The sequence below is a fragment of the Bos mutus genome, chromosome 8, assembly GCF_027580195.1.
Source record: "Bos mutus isolate GX-2022 chromosome 8, NWIPB_WYAK_1.1, whole genome shotgun sequence".
Lineage (NCBI taxonomy): Eukaryota > Metazoa > Chordata > Mammalia > Artiodactyla > Bovidae > Bos > Bos mutus.
Window position 1 is genome coordinate 6,452,840 of NC_091624.1, and position 16,397 is coordinate 6,469,236.

At 46.5% G+C, this 16,397-nt stretch overlaps 1 protein-coding gene across 3 annotated transcripts in view; it reads left to right on the forward strand.

Moving 5' to 3' along the window:
* Positions 1-16,397, forward strand: part of ASTN2 (astrotactin 2) — a 1,044,864-nt gene that overhangs the window by 137,433 nt on the left and 891,034 nt on the right. For all 3 annotated transcript variants that reach the window (XM_070375013.1, XM_070375014.1, XM_070375012.1), the window contains exon 2: positions 9,454-9,641. In XM_070375013.1, the coding sequence (XP_070231114.1) occupies positions 9,454-9,641 (188 nt within the window). The remainder of the gene's footprint in view (positions 1-9,453; positions 9,642-16,397) is intronic.

The window sequence follows — 16,397 nt, forward strand, 5'->3', positions numbered from 1 at the left end:
TCAGTCTGATAGTAACCCCCCTTTCACTCTCCTCTCTACAGAATGCTGTGTCAGTCTCTGTGTGTCCTCTGCAGTGATAAGATTCTGCATGTTCTACGGGCATCCTCCCGCTGCATGTGTGCAGCCTTCCCACCTTCTTGTCTCTGTGCCACTCCTCCATCCTAAACTCCCCCTGTTCCCTGGGCACCAGTTGAAATTTTGTCCATCCTGTAAGACTCCTCTCTGAATACTTTCTGGATTCTGCCACAAGTCGTAGCCTCTGCTCTAAGCTTCCTGCTTTGATTTATAGCTACTCATAGCATGCTTTTTCTGTTCCTTGGACTGAGCTCCTGAGGATAGACTTCCTCAATGCCAGATCTCAGAAAAGGTTGGTTGAGTAAATGAATTTTAAAGCGAGCATGTATTTGCATCTGCTACAGAGGTAATATATACTCCATGTAGAAAGCGTAGAGAAAAATGAATCATAACGATTAAAATCACCTCTGATCCCCCCATTCTTGGTGTTCCAGTGTACTTCTTTCCAGCTGTATATGCATATACTTATGCCTGAACAGAATCTTAAGATTGTATATTTTCTATATAAACTTCCTCTGCCTTTCCATGAGAATGCAAGCCCCTTGAAAGTTAAAAGGTCTATCTTTCTCTTCATTTGCATTCTTCAGGGTGCTTAAACTTGAGCCAGATGTTGAATAAATTTCTATAGAGTAGTTACCTGGAAATTAAGCCGGCATTGACATCCTGAGTTGCCATTTCCTCTCTCTGTCTTCTGGGAATGTCCATCTGAATTCAGATATGGGGCAGCTCAGTTCAGCTCACCAAAGACTTAACCTTCTTCTTTATATTTGGCCACTGTGTTGGTCACACGGACACTCATGTAGCTGTTGTGTGTCCTTGTACCAAAGTCCAGCGAGAGAAGTCAGCTGTATAAACAGATCATTTTAACATAGATAAATGCCATGTTAAAATAAGATGCTAGAGCAGTATATATGAAGTAATGTGTAAGAAATGGAACTGCAGAATGCTCCCTGAGGATCAAGATTAATGTTAAAAGCTTGTTTATTTGTATCATCTCATTGAATTCTCACAACAACCCTATGAAGCAGGTACTAATTGATGTTATTCAGATTTGATAGTTGAAGCTTGAAGAAGCTATAAAGCTTCTCCAAAGACGTACAACTTGAACACGGGGCAACTGGAATTCAAAATCAAGCAGTTGGTCTCCAGTCTGTGATCTTATGCAGCATGCAATATTTCCTCTTTATGGAAACATAAAGAGGGTGTTCCATGGGGGTCAAGGAAGTCTTCTGGAGTGAGGGATGGGGTTCAGTAGGACAGGCTATCCCAAACTCTGAAAAAGCTACCCAAAGATGTAGAATTAGGAAACAACATTGTGTATGTGGAGGATCACATAAGAATTTGATGAGATTTAACACATAAGTGCAAAGAAAGGTGTGAAATAAGGTAAGGCGGAGGAGAAATGCAGATGGCCGGCTGGTGAAATTAGTTTTCTTCCTGATGGGAATCAAGAGCCATTGGATGGTTTTTGGCAAAGAAATGGCATGAGCACATTTACAAATTAGGCATATAATCTTGGTAGCCACTTGCGGGATGGCTGGAAGGAAGGAAGCCTGGGGGCAAGGATACCAGTTGGGGTTGCTAGGAAGTCTCCATTTGCCCAAAGTCTCCATATGATCCACTCCCCATGCTTTTCCTCCCTGCTGTGTACCTTGGGGAGCCCACCTGTATGGAGCACCCTTGAGTGTTTGTGTGAGCTTGGCCCATATTTAGGCACTTGCAGGAGATTAACTTTAGAAGGTAGGTGACCTCAGTGCTGAGTCGTGACCTCCATGCTGGATCATGCCTTGTCAGCACTTGGGTTATTTTCCTGGATTATGCTACGTGAAGGTCGCAGCAGCTGCCTGGCGGCCCTTTCCTACAGCTGTGGCTCTTTTAGGGTCTTATAACCCACCCTCCTTTTGCCCCCTCTGGCCTAGGATGGTAACAACACTTTGCTTTGCCAACTCTGGGGAGCTTCATCATTGGTTGACCTTCAACCTACCTGTGATGATTAATTTGTCAACTTGACTGGGCTAAGGGATTTTCAGTGCTGGCAAAACATTACTTCTGGGCTTGTCTCTGAGGGTGTTTCTAGGAGAGATTAGCATTTAAATAGTTGGACTAAGTAAGGAGAAAGCCTTTGTGAGTGCAGGTGGGCCTCATCTAGTCCCATCAGGGCTGAATAGAACCAGAAGGTGGCGGAAGGCCTGGTTTGCCCTCGGCTTGAGCCAGGACGTCCATCTTCTGCCCTCTGCCGTTACTCGTCTTGGTTCTCAGGCCTTTAGCTCAGACTGGTACTTACACCTCTGACTCTCCTAGTTCTCGAGCCTTTGGGTTTCGCCTGGAGCCATACCACTGGCTCTCCTGGGTCTTCAGCTGGAATATGGTGCACTGTGGGACTTCTTAGCCTCCATCATCATGTGAGCCAGCCCTTCATAATGAGTCTCTTTCGACATGTTTGTTTATGTTCTGTTGCTTCTGTTTCTCTGAGAATGCTAGTGTTCTGTTAGTCCCCAAGTTGTGTCTGACTCTGTGACCTCCTGGCCTGTAGTCCGCCAGGGTCTTCTGCCCATGGAGTTCTCCAGGCAAGAATACTGGAGTGGGTGGCCATTTCCCTTCTCCAGGAGATCTTCCCAACCTAGGGATCAAACCCCAGGTCTCCTGCATTCATAGGCAGATTCTTTACTGACTGAGCCACCAGGGAGGCCCAGGTCCTCCTTTGCCATTTGCAAAGCCTTTGTAAATGATCACATTATTAAACACATCTTGATCAGCTTATGTTTCTGCTCTTTTCAGATGAGACCCTGACTGGCCCAGAGCCACCTGAAGCAGTCCACAGGAGAGATTAGATAAAGGTTGGCAATAAGGCAGCCACCATAGAGGTGACAATATAGAGACTGACATTGTAGAGATGACAGTGAGGGGCATGTACTTGAGGTCTGCTTCCCAAGCCCAGTCAGCAGGTCTCACTGCAGAGAAGTGACCGCCCATGGAGGCTGGAACAGCTAATTGCAGGGGTGCGTGAAGTCAGTGTCCCTACCTTCCCCAGTTCTCTCTGCCTAGGCAGTGAGTTCATCCCACATAATGTCTGGCCCCCCTCCCCCCCCCCCAATCACCCTGCTCCCCAGCGAGACAGAGACCATTTGCAAACTCATCAGAAGCGCTCTCTGGCCTTTTGTGAATAATCTGCTGGAGGGTCAGCTGGTGCTGTGGAATCTGAGGACCGGTTAGTTAGCCACTTGGGAGATGTTACCAAGATGGCTGGTGATCAGAAGAGCTGCTTATTTTCATAATGACCTTCAGGAATTAAATAAAAATACAATGAGTGCCATAGATTAGGAAGAACAAGCCAATTAAAACCACAACACGCCTTCGGGATTTTTTTATTTCTTTTCCAGGAGGCTGAAAGGCATCTGTGGCTGCTGAGACAGGATAGAGGTCTTTCCAGAATCACTGATGAAGGCTGATCCTCTCACTTGGCTTTATCGGGTGGTAGAGGGGATTTGAGCCTGTTGAATATTTCACGAGTTGTAGCCCATGTGGGGAGAACAGTGAAAGGTGAAGAGGCAATCCCTGGGTTTCTTTATGATTCCAATATAAAACTAAGCTCGCTGGGCTGGGAGGGAGGCAGGCATTGGAGTCAGTCTACCGCCGGAAGGCATGGTGCACCATTCTCCTACTTTAATATCTGCTGTTTCATTTTATATTCATCATGTCAGCATAATCTGCCTTTATGGGAATCGTCTTGGTTCCCGACCAAATGCGTTTAGTCCCCCTTTTGCTTTAAGTTTGATTGTAATATGACTTGAAGACTTCAATGAAATGTTTATATGGAGGGAGCAGGGGAAGAGGAGAGGGAAAATGCAATTGGAAAATCAATCAGCAGGGAATTTCAAGAACGAGCCTCAGTTATGCTACTGTTTCTTTGACCCGTTTTTAATGGACTCAGGACCAGCTCTCAGATCAAGTCCACTCCACTGATTGCCTGCTGCATGCTAAAAGACTGTATACCCTGTTGCCAAACATTCAGTGCCCTTAACTGTGTCTGAACCACATTCCCAGCCTGACATTCTTCTGCCTGCCTCCTTGTGCATTTGGCTTCGCCGCCCTGAGACAGCAGCCACCCAGCCCCTCTCTCTGCCTCTTCCTGTCCTTCCAGGGCTACCAAGATACCTGTCCTCCGCAACGCTCCTGTCACTACATTTTGAAGACGGTCTTGGTCTCAAAGCTAGGAGAGTCCCGTCCCACGATCAAGTCCCAATGGACCTTTACTTTCTTTTTAATTTCCTTGTGAGACTGGACACGACTTTCATCACCTTATTATGGATATGTGTATGAGTGTATGTATATGTATGTGTGTTCATTATCAGCAATCTGATTTTTATTGAGCTCTTACATATGCTCAAGTACTTGAAAATATGACAGGAATAAGACATATAAGGTTCCAGGCATCCTGGAGAGACAAGTATTAAATGCATGTTGAAGGAAACACATGGACTAAATTTCTAATAGTAATAAGTTCCATGGAAAGTGTGTGTAAAGGTGATATAGTGGAGAGTGGATGTATATGGAGAGCAGTAATTTATCATCTTCTTTAAAACATTGAAGTATAGTTGATTTACAGCGTAGAGTTAGTTCCAGGCCTACAGCATAGTGATTCAGGTTTATACACACATTTTCGGACTCTCTTCCCTTATAGGTTATTACAGACTGCTGGGTATAGTTCCCTGTGCTATACAGTAGGTCCTTGTTATTTATCTTTTTTTGTATATGGTAGTGTGTGTATGTTAATCCCAAACTCCTAATTTATCCCTCCCCTCACTTTTCCCCTTTGGTAACCATAAGTTTGTTTTCTATATATGTGGATCTCCTTCTGTCCTATTAAAAAAAATTCATTTGGACCTTTTTTTATATTCCACATATAAGCGATATCATATGATATTTGTCTTTGTCTGCCTTACTTAGTATGATCTCTAGGTTTATCCGTATTTTTGCACATGGCATTATTTTCTTCTTTGAATGGCTAAGTAATATTCCATTGTGTATACATATACCACATCTTCTTTATCCATTCATCTATTAATGGACATTTATGTTGCTTCAGTCCTGGGTGTTCTTTGGAAGGAATGATGCTAAAGCTGAAACTCCAGTACTTGGGCCACCTCATGCGAAGAGTTGACTCACTGGAAAAGACTCTGATGCTGGGAGGGACTGGAGGCAGGAGGAGAAGGGGACGACAGAGGATGAGATGGCTGGATGGCATCACCGACTCGATGGACGTGAGTTTGAGTGAATTCCTGGAGTTGGTGATGGACAGGGAGTCCTGGCGTGCTGCAATTCATGGGGTCGCAAAGAGTCAGACACGACTGAGCGACTGAACTGAACTGATGTTGCTTCCGTGTCTTGGCTTTTGTGAATAGAGCTCCTATGAACATAGGGGTACATGGATGTTTTCAAATTGTAGTTTTGAAGAGGAGTACTTTAGGTAAGGGGCTTCCCTGGTAGCTTAGCTGGTAAAGAATCCACCTGCAATGCAGGTGATGTGGGTTCAATCCCTGGGTTGGGAAGATCCTCTGGTGAAGGGAATGGCTACCCACTCTAGTATTCTGGCCTGGAGAATCCCATGGACTGTGTAGTCCACGGCGTCACAAAGAGGTAAGAGCAGCATGGCCTCTCTGAGTAGGTGCTGGTTGGACTGAGAGATAAAGACTGGAAGGAAGGCAGCTTCCGAGGTTTGGGTGGAGAGTTCTAGAGAGACGTGACCGAAAGTGCATATGCACTACGGAAGAGGAGCAGTTTTAAGCCCTGAGGGCTGGCGAGCATGCTGAGGGAGTGATGTAGGCGGTGGCACAGGATACTGCGTGGTTCCCAGGCCACATTAAAAGGAGAATGTGCACGTGCGTGGGCGGTGACATAGGGCGGCGTCACAGTTCCTGCTGTTAAAGGACTGTGAGTGTCCTGAAGGCAAACCTGTGCCTCATTTCACTCCAGATTCTAGGCTGCTAAGCCACCTGCCATCGAGCAGGTCCTCAGTAAGGTGTGTCGAATGACTAAGCAAAGAAACATGTGAATAAATGAACGTGAGAACGGATGACTGAGACCTTCTGCTTCCGCTAAGGCAGTTTTCCCTCCGAGGTTTCATGCCCCTTGTCCCCGCCCAACAGCAGTTTTTTCTTCTTTGTAATAGCGTACGGCCGGAGCCCTTCTCTGTGATTCAGTATTTACTGTGTTTCACACACTGTTATCATCGTTTAATGTTTGCTGTCTGCTGACTGTGCACTCATCGCCGTAGCAAACAAAGAGCTCAGTCTAGTTTTGGTCCTTGGGCTAATTTAGTCAAGGAGAAGGAAGGTGCTGTAAGAACAAGTGGCACAGTAGAAACTGACATGGACTGGCAGTCCACTGGGTCCAGCTGGGTATCAGTTCACCAGTGACCGTAAACAAGCGCCTAACCCCATGTGACCCTTGTGTTCTAGTCTGAACATGGGGATGGCGAGCTGCTTTAGTGATGGGCTTTCAGGCACGGGCCAGATGAGCCCCAGGAGTAAGAGGTGCAGATTTCAGCAAGCCTTTCCCAACACTGCCTCTGCTTCCTTCTGTACCTGGCTGTGTTGGCCTGATGTGGCTGCCCCCAGGGCTCCCTGCCGGTGCCATTTCAGGGACTCTGAGTGCAGTAAGTGCCCACCCAGCCAACAGCAGGCAGATCCTCTTTCTTGAGCTGCTTAATGAGAGACAGCAATTTCCAGAGGTAAAGCCCAGTCCTTGGGTTCCCTGGACATCTGGTTCTGGCTCTGATGCACTGAGAGAAAAACGAGCAAGGCACCAAGCAAGGCCATTCACCATCGTGTCTTCACGTTGCCCTGGCCCAGCTGGCCGGCTGCCAGAGGAGCTGCTGCCAAGTCCGCGGGTGCTGAGGCTGGCGGTGGGGGCGAGGAGGTGCTGGGCAGAGACCTGCCTCATAGACGAGGCACTGTGCCTCCAGTCTGCTCCCCGGGGCTGCAAGGCGAGCTCTGGGGTCCTTCGGTTCTCAGTTCTAGGAGCCGATGCACTCCTGGGACCCTCTCCAGCTCTGCTCCACTCTGAGTGCAGCAAGGGAACCCCAGGCAGGTTTTCCCTTGGATGAGTAACTCACTCTGTATCAGCTGCTTTGCCCTTGCTTGGGATGAGGTAGGAGGCTATTGGTTTAGAGTGGATGAGTGACGTGAGCTGACCCAGACTGTGGCAGGATTCCTCTGGCTTCTGGTTGAGAATAGACAGGCCAGGGTGGAAGAAGAGAGTCAAGTCAAGAGTCCTGCGGGACTTCCCTGGTGGTCCAGTGGTTGAGCGTCTGCCTGCCAGTGCAGGGGCCACCAGTTCGATCCTTGGTCCTGGAAGATCCCCCATGTCATGGGGCAACTTCGTCCTTGTGCCACAACCACTGAAGCACGTGTGCTCTAGAGCCCGTGGTCTGCAGCAAGAGAAGCCGCTTCAGTAAGGAACCTGCACCCCGCAACGTGAGAGTGAACCCAGCTCGCCGCAACTGGAGAAAGCCCACGCACAGCAACACAGGCCAGTGCAGCCAAAAATACATATATAAATAAACAAAGTTTTTTTTTTTTTTAAAGAAGAAGCCTTTGCAGTAAGCCAGGCAAGAAAGGAGGGTGTCTTGGCTCAGGTGGTACAGTAGAGGAGCTGGGAAGTGCTGCATTTCAGGTGCCTTTTGAAAGATCTCCTGATGGGCTGGATGAGGAGTGGGAGAGAAAGCAGGCAATCAAGAATGTCTCAAGTGTTTTTTTTTTTTTTTTTAAAGCAGCTGAAGGGTGAATTAGATCCTGTCCCTATTAATAATAATAATGATAATAAATATTAATAGTTAACTTTTTATAGCACTTATTAAGTGGCAGATGCTCTTCCCCTGACTTTTGATTGTGAATCTGAAGGAGTTAGAGTCTATGGGGGCGGGGGGATGGACGATGCAGGAATAAATCAGTAGCATTTGGTGAACGGATATCATTGTATCATTGCTTCAAGGTGACTGGTTTTAGCTCAGTGTGAGCAGACATAGGGACTGGGGAGAGCTGGCTGGATAAGAAGGTCTAACACGTCCTCCTCAAGCTCACGTGTGTGTGTGTGTGTGAACAGGAAGCCTCTGGGGGCTAGGGCAATGCTGTCTCTAGGTCTGCTCCATAGCGTGGTCCAGAGGTCCAAGCCTCATACACTATTAAGGCTACTTATCTATGGATGGATTGATTGCTTATCTTTCCTACAGTAACTGATTTGAAGAAAGATCTGGTAATTCTCCAAGAACCCCATCACCCTTCCTCTCTATTCACAGGACATGCTGGTTGGCCTTGTCCTTCAAAATATTTTCAAGGACATCTCCCTTTAGTAGACCACACGATGGAAGGATTGTAGACTCCAGTGAAAGAAGGCTTTTGGTACCATATGTCCTTGCCCTTCTTATCAAGAAGCTATGTTGGTACAATTACACTGAATGGAAGTACTGCTAAAGTGAAATTTCTTATTTTCAAAGCATCTTCAGAGGGAAAAACAGCCTAGAAGCGAGAGTTAGGAAGTTCAATTTAGGTGACCTTACAAGTGACTAGAAAGTCCTAACTTCCCGTTGGTTATATGAGATCACTGGAGTGGGGAAGTGGGTTTTCGAGTATTTTTCAGCCATGGAAGTCTTGGTGCCCATACTTCCTTGTTTGAGAGTACTACCTACGCAGTGTGAGGAGGGGAGTGGAGCTGTGCTGAGTGCAGCAGGAGAAATGGCTCAGAACAACCCACTTGCTAAGCTCCTTTCCCGTAGAGGACGATCCTGAGCCCCTCAGCTGGGCCAAATGTTCTTTTGGGCCTTCCCAGCTCTGAGGTTCTGCGTTTCTGCCATGAGCATTTCCAGCTGAGCTTCTGAAGAGTTCACACTCTGAGCTCCCCCTCTTCCCATTCAGGCCCTTCCTTCACCTGCTTATGGTTCCATGGTCTCAGAAGGACGTGCACACCTTCTCCACCTCTTGCTTAGCTTGTTTCCACCTTTGGAGTGGAATGAGTTCTGCTATCATGCATGGTGCTATGGAAGGGGCACCGGGCAGACCTGGGTTCAAATCCTGCTTCTGCCACTCTGTTGTTCTGGGATAGCCATGCTACAAGCTAACTGGCCTGTAAATGGAAGTGACAATCTCTGGCTCATGGATTTTTTTAGCTTTTCCCTTTGTATTGGCGTATAGTCAATTAACCACGTTGTGATAGTTTCAGGTGTGAAGCAGAGTGGCTCTGGCTCATAGATTTGGTGCTGGGAAAGGCATCCAACACAGGGTAGATGCCTTTGGAGCTCCCGAATGCGTGTGGCTCCTCTCCTGCCCGGCGTGCCGAGGCCAGGCCCGCCGCTCACCCAGTGCCTTGCCTCTTGTCTTGCAGAGATGTCAGGCACAGCTGCGGACATCTCGCTGGTCCGCTGGCAGCAGCAGTGGCTGGAGAACGGCACCCTGTACTTCCACGTGTCCACGAGCAGCCCCGGGCAGCTGGCCCAGGCCACCGCCCCCACGCTCCAGGAGCCCTCGGAGATCGTAGAGGAGCAGATGCATATTCTCCACATTTCTGTGATGGTGAGTGAGCAGGAACCCAGGAGGGGGCTTCAGGGAGTTGGGGGGGCGGTGATGGGGAGGGCAAGGTGGAGAGACCATGCCGGGAGGCAAGGGATTGCCAGCAGGTGGAGTGAAGGAGCTGGCTAAGTACGAGAGGTCAGAATGATAAACAGAAGGTCAGATGGATTCTACGGTGTCACTTGGACTGATGCATACTCGTCCATCATCTGTCAGCTGTGACAAGCTAATTGTGCTTCAGAGGAGAAAATAAAGGGTCTCCAGCTCCTTGGCCTTTTGGCTGACATCTCTGGGAATAGCTGTTTAACATCTGCCGCGTGCTCAGCCTGCCTGGCTGAGGGCTGAGGTTCAGTGCTCCAGCGCAACTGGCCTTTCCAAGAATGACTGAGCAAACAAAACTGGAGTGGGGCTGCCCTTTCCCAAGCACCCTTGGTGTGTTTTAACCCTCACAACACCCTCTTCAGTGTAGACCATGCATGATGGCCCCTGGAGCTGGACTCTGCATAGCCAGGGCTATTACACACCATCTCCCCACTGCACCGCCCCATTACCCTCATTTATATTTGTGAATACTGAGTCAGAGAGCAGAGAAACTAACCCAAAGTCACATAGCTAGGAAGAGATGGAGCTGCTCTTGGGTATTTGAACCCAAGTGTGATGTGTCTGGCTATAAAAACTCAACTATTCTCTACACTCCCTTTTTCAATGCAAGAATTTATTGACCATGTGTCAAGCCCTGCACTGGGAGCATTCATGGGCATTATTTCATTGCATTCTCACCAAGAAGTCAGGCATGCCACCTCCATGTTAGAGATGAAGTTATGGACACAGAGAAGTGAAGTGGCCTCCCATCTCTGTTGGGCTCAGGATCTGGAACTCTGAGCCTGCTGCCTCCTTAAAGAAGGATGCCAGGGCAGAAATCACTGGAATGGTAAGTCTATGATGTATGTAGACTCACATTAACGATGATTTGAAAAGCTGTAATTAATGGCTTTGTACAGTAAATTGAAAAAAAGAATCAAAGTGAAGAATGTACAGGGTCTAACTGGCTCTAGAAAAGATCAGATAATAGCTACAACTGAACTCAAGTCTGGTGCTTTTCACTCCTCAGGCCACTGTACAGTATTTTCTCCTTTTTACCTTTAGCACAGATGCACAAGTGTAGGAAATGTCACTCCTAGCCTACGTGTAAGGAAGGTAGGGCTCAGAGAGGTGAAGTGGTTGGCCTAAGGTCACTCAGCAGAATGGAGCTATGAGCCAGCCCTTCCTTTCTGCCTTTCATTCAGTCGTCAATGGTACTTACCAAGAACCTGCGATGGAGCGGAGCTGACCTTTCGTCATGGTCTCCGTGCTCCAGGCCCCTCTTAACCCTTACTGTGCATGAGACATTCTCATTAGGGCTGAGTAAGTGCTTGGAAGTTTTCTCTTTTTGGAAAAACACGCACATACCCCAGCCAGACAGCCACGTTAAATTTGGACTTAACGCATGCTCATCACGTGGAGGAACAAATCAAGGCCTTTGTGTTATTCATGGAATGAGTGTGATAGACTTTTCCCATTTTTATATTTAGCGAGTGTTGCAGCCACATGCCAAGCCAAGTGGGTGCCTGCATGCTGACGCTGGGTTGCAAGTTTGTGGGCACTTCTCAGGTGCTTGCTGAGCACCTCGTGCAGGCTGGGGTGCCATCTGATGTGAAGAAGACTGGACAGGGCGCGACTCTTCTTTGAATGTCTGGGAGTGAAACTCGGTTTGGATTCACATTTATTAAGCATTTTCTGTTTCAGCATAGCATTTACTCACCCACGTCCTCCCATAACCCAGGGACTTTGACTGAATTATACCAATGATAATACTAGTCTTGCATGGACTTTCTCTGTTTCCACACCCAGTGTTAATGATACTAAATCAGACCTCTCCCCAAAGACTGTCAGTGATCCTTAGTTTTTTTTTTTTTTTTTTTTTCTGCTCAGTGAGTTTAGCTTGGAAAGAATTCACCAAGACCCAAAATTTCTCTTGAATTTCCTTGCAATCAAGGATGTGGCTGGTGGAGTAGGTTGTGCAGAGGTTGGTGCTCTCCAGACCCTCCCTGCCTGCTAGCTGGGGTGGCCTAGGCCTTCCACCCTGTGGTCCCACCGGTTCTTTCCCCTTCAGGGCTCCAATACTTTGATCTTTCCCATCCTCACCTTACCCCTCAGCAGACAGAGTCACATCCAGGAACACAGGGGCCTCCTTGGCGTCCGCTGATGGCAGCCCAGCCTCTCAGGGCGGGGATGTCCTCAGAGACCCCTGCCCTCTATCTAGAGGGAGGTGACATGCATTTGTACCTGAGGTCCAGTGCCTGGGTGTAAAATTCCACTCTGCCATGGATACTCTGGGTGATATTGGGCAATGTATTTAACCCTTCTGCCCGCTGTTTTGTCATCTATAAAAATAAGGGTTATGCTAATGCTGTGTAACAGAGCACTTGTGTCAGAGGAGCCTGGCATGTAAGGGCATTAGCTTTTATTATTTGGTACACTTTTATTATCTGGGCTTGCCAGGTGGCACTAGGGGTAAAGAACCTGCCTGCCAATGCAGGAGACCTAAGAGACTTGGGTTCGATCCCTGAGTCGGGAAGATCCCCTGGAGGAGGGCATGGCAACCCACTCCAGTATTCTTGAGTGGAGAATCCCCATGGACTGTAGCCCACCAGGCTACATTCGTAAAGAGCTGGACACAACTAAAGCAACTTAGCACACGCACACACACTTTTATGATGGAGGCAAGCTGATATGTTATACCCATTCATTTTGCAGATGGATACACTGAGGTCCAGATGCAAGCTAGGACTCCCCATCCAGGCATCTCAGACTCTGTGGCTCAGATTCTGTCCTTGCCATCCTGGCCACAGATAATTCAGCAAAAACAAAAAGCAGTGTTTGCTTCTCCCCACTCCCACCTTCCCCATCTTTTTAATTTAAAAAGGTTTTTTCTTCTTTTAATTTAAAAAATTTAAAAATCCTAAACATTTAAAATGGCATTCATGGGCCTTCCCTGACAGTCAAGTGGTTAAGACTCGCTGCTTCCAGAAGGGACTCTCCATGCCCCAGCTAAGATTTCTGCTGGAACTAAAGATACCACGTGCCTCAAGGAAGATGGAAGACCCATAGGCTGCAACTAAAACCCAGCATAGCTTAATAAATAAATGAGTGACTGAATAAATAAATAAAAATGTCATTCCTGGTGGCTGGGTTCTGCCCTCCCATTTCACAGATGAAAAATTTGAGACTAAGTGAGTTCCTCTGACTTGCCTAAGGCTGAAAGTGAAAAGTGGAAGTTAGTTACTTAGTCATTTCCAACTCTTTATGACCCCATGGACTGTAGCCCACCAAGCTTGTCTATGGAATTCTCCAGGCAAGAATATTGGAGTGGGTTGCCATTTCCTTCTCCAGGTGATCTTCCCAACCCAGAGATCGAACCCAGGTCTCCTGCTGGCTCTGTTGGGGCCAGGATTTTCCAAGACTCCAAACCCATGTCACAGGGCTGTTGAGGACACTGTGACTCTCCCTCTGTCCAGCTCTGCACTGCCGTTATCTCCAGTGAAGGTCTGAGATGGTTTGGGAGGAGACCAAACCATCCAGTCACATCTCAGAGAAATCTGGCGGTCCACGTCAGTGTTTTTCATCCACTTACTTGGGCATAAATATCCTGCCCACCCATGCAGAGCAACCAGCTCCAGCTCAGTCACTGGAACCTGCGACAATCCATGCCTGCTGGAGTGGAACCAGCATGCCCTTTCCGGCTTGTTGAGCGTCTGCTTTATCCCAGGAGGCTGCATCATCTGACTATTAATATCCCAAGGGTCAGGCAACAAGGAGGTACTTGGTGGACGCCTGGGCAGAGGACGAGAGTAGGGGGTCATTCATCTAGTCTGCGGCTTTAGCTTCAGCTACCCTGAGCAGTCACATGCCTGCCTCAGGCATGCAGGGAGAATGATGGATGCAGAGAATAGAGCAGAGGTTTGGAAGACACTGTCTTTCTTGCTTCCTGCTTCCTGACGGTTTTACTCTGGGGACTCCCCTCTCCTCTTTGAGCCTCAGTTTCTTTATAAAACAACTGATCCTTCCAGTCTCACAGGATGAGTGAGAAGAGCATAAGAAACATATATAAATAGTACCCAATATCCATCTGGCACATCATAGGCACATAATAATAGTGGTTACTACTATTACAGTTGCAAGTGTTTAAAATACTCTAACGTAAGACAAGAGATGTTGGATTTTGTCTTGTTTTCTCTGCTATCTTGCTATCTGATCTAGAGAAATATTCACAATACCTGGCATTTATTGAGAACTTACAACATGCCAGGTAATGTTTGATTTACATGCATTGTTAAATTTAATCCTCACAGCATATCCTAAGGTGGACACTGTTATTATGTTTATTTCATAGATGTGGATCCTGAACTGCTAATACTTATCAATAGCTACCAGTGTGAGCTGGTCAAGGTTAAATGGCAAAGCCAATATTTCGTTTGTAGAGGTGGGTCCTCTGCCCTTTACCTGTAGACCATCCTTTCTCTTCTCTCTGCATTAGTTGCTGACTTAAAGTATAAAATATTATGGACAAATTGGTGCATAGACCCCCACCTTATTTGGAATCTATGAACATGTTACTAAGAGGGGTTATGACTTGGGTGTCAATGCCAAGGTTAAACAGTTATCTCTCTATGGCCTTGGCCACGTCAAACTCATCTGTAAAACTGGGGTAATATTTTCTAATTCTTAGATTTTTTTTTCAAAGTACTGAATAAGGTCATGCATGCAAAGGTTCTGCATAATAAAACTAATGGCTACCCTCACCAAGAGCTTGTAAAGGACCCAACTTTTAAAGTTTGATGCCAGGCACAATGTAGTAACACGTGCATCATTCATTGAATTGTTCTGGCCCCTGTATAAGACTGGGCTGTCCCCTGTGGCTCAGCAGGTAAAGAATTCGCCTGCAATGAGGGACACCTGGGTTCGCTCCCTGGGCTGGGAAGATCCCCTGGAGAAGGGAAAGGCTATCCACTCCAGTATTCTGGCCTGAAGAATTCCATGGACTGTACAGTCCATGGGGTCACAAAGAGTCGGACACGACTGAGCGACTTCCGCGTTCACTTTCTATAAGATAGGCACTGCTCTTGTCCCTCATTTACAGATGAGGAACCTGGGAGTCGGTGAGATTTTGTAACTTGCTGAAGTTCACCTCACCAGTGAGCACCAGTGCTGGAATCCCAGCTTGTCTGCAGAGAATCTTTGCCCTTGACATGATTCTGCATGGTTCAGGGCTCGAGATTTAGTAAGTGCTTACAAAGTGATACCTCGTATTAAAGTGTTAGCTGTAGAGACCACAGTAATGAATATTGTTGCCAAAATGTTTTGAGCAAAAGGATGAAGGAAACATTTGATCTGATGTGTGAAAAGGAAGACGTTTGAGGACTTGTTTCTTTCAAAGGGACCGGCCCACAGAAAATAGCAGAGATTTGTACTGCTGGGTACTGGTGGGGGGGGTGGTGTGGTTACAGAGGACCAACCTTTCAAAGTGTCTGAGTTCTCCAGAAATGGAGGGGACTGAGTCATAGGTAGTGAGTTCCTTGACTCTGGGAGTATGCAAGCAAAGGCTCGAAGCCCTATCTGTCAGGATTTTGAGAGAAATAATGGTTAAATTAGAAGACTATTGTAGTTCCTTCAAACTTAGATCTATGATTCTATGTAATAATAATCATAGGAAAATACTTTAAGGATTAGAAACTGCCACATAAATCTAAGAAATTATTACCATTCTCGATCAGTAGCTTTGTTTAAAGGATCCGTGTGATATGGGGATCATACTTTTTAAAGCTTTCTGTGAAAAAATGGCTTTTGATCATTTCCCCAACTGTTGTGTTTACTCACTCACAGCATATGATGCATTCCTTAGTCCATTGATTTACTCATTCAATCATGCAGTGCTTTCCTTACCCACTAAACCCAACAGTGAAAATCCTATCTGCTGGAAAAATGGAAAAAAAAGAAAAAAGTCTTTAACAAAATCAACCATGGTCTCAGAACAAGCCAACTCTGCAATTATAGAGGGATGGTACGGGGAGGGAGGTGAGAGGGGGGTTCAGGATTGGGAACACGTGTACACCTGTGGCAGATTCATGTTGATGTATGGCAAAACCAATACAATATTGTAAAGCAATTAGCCTGTAATTAAAATAAATAAATTTAAAAAAAGTGGATCCTACACTGTAAGTTGTATCCCTGAAAAACTAGTTTTCTAAACAACTAAGTTTTAGAAGGTTCTAAGTTAGACTTGAAATATTGTGTTTACTTTTGGGGATCATATGTTAAGAGAAACAATAACTAACTAGAAAATTTATGAGAAAATAATCAAGACAGCAAAAGATCTTATCATAATGCTAACAAGCACTTTTATAATGCTTGGTTAGTGTTAAGGTCGGGCTTCACTGATAGCTCAGTTGGTAAAAAAATCTGCCTGCAATGCAGGAGACCCCAGTTCGATTCCTGGGTCGTGGCGATCTGCTGGAGAAGGGATAGGCTACCCACTCCAGTATCCTGGCCTAGAGAATTCAGTGGACTGTTAGCCGATGGGGTCTCAAAGAGTTGGACACAGTTGAATGACTTTCACTTCACTTCAGTGTTATAGTCATTGCCAGATTAACTCATTTAATCCTATGATCGTCCTAATTCAATAGGTGTCATTACTCCTGTTACACTTTTGAGGAAATGTAG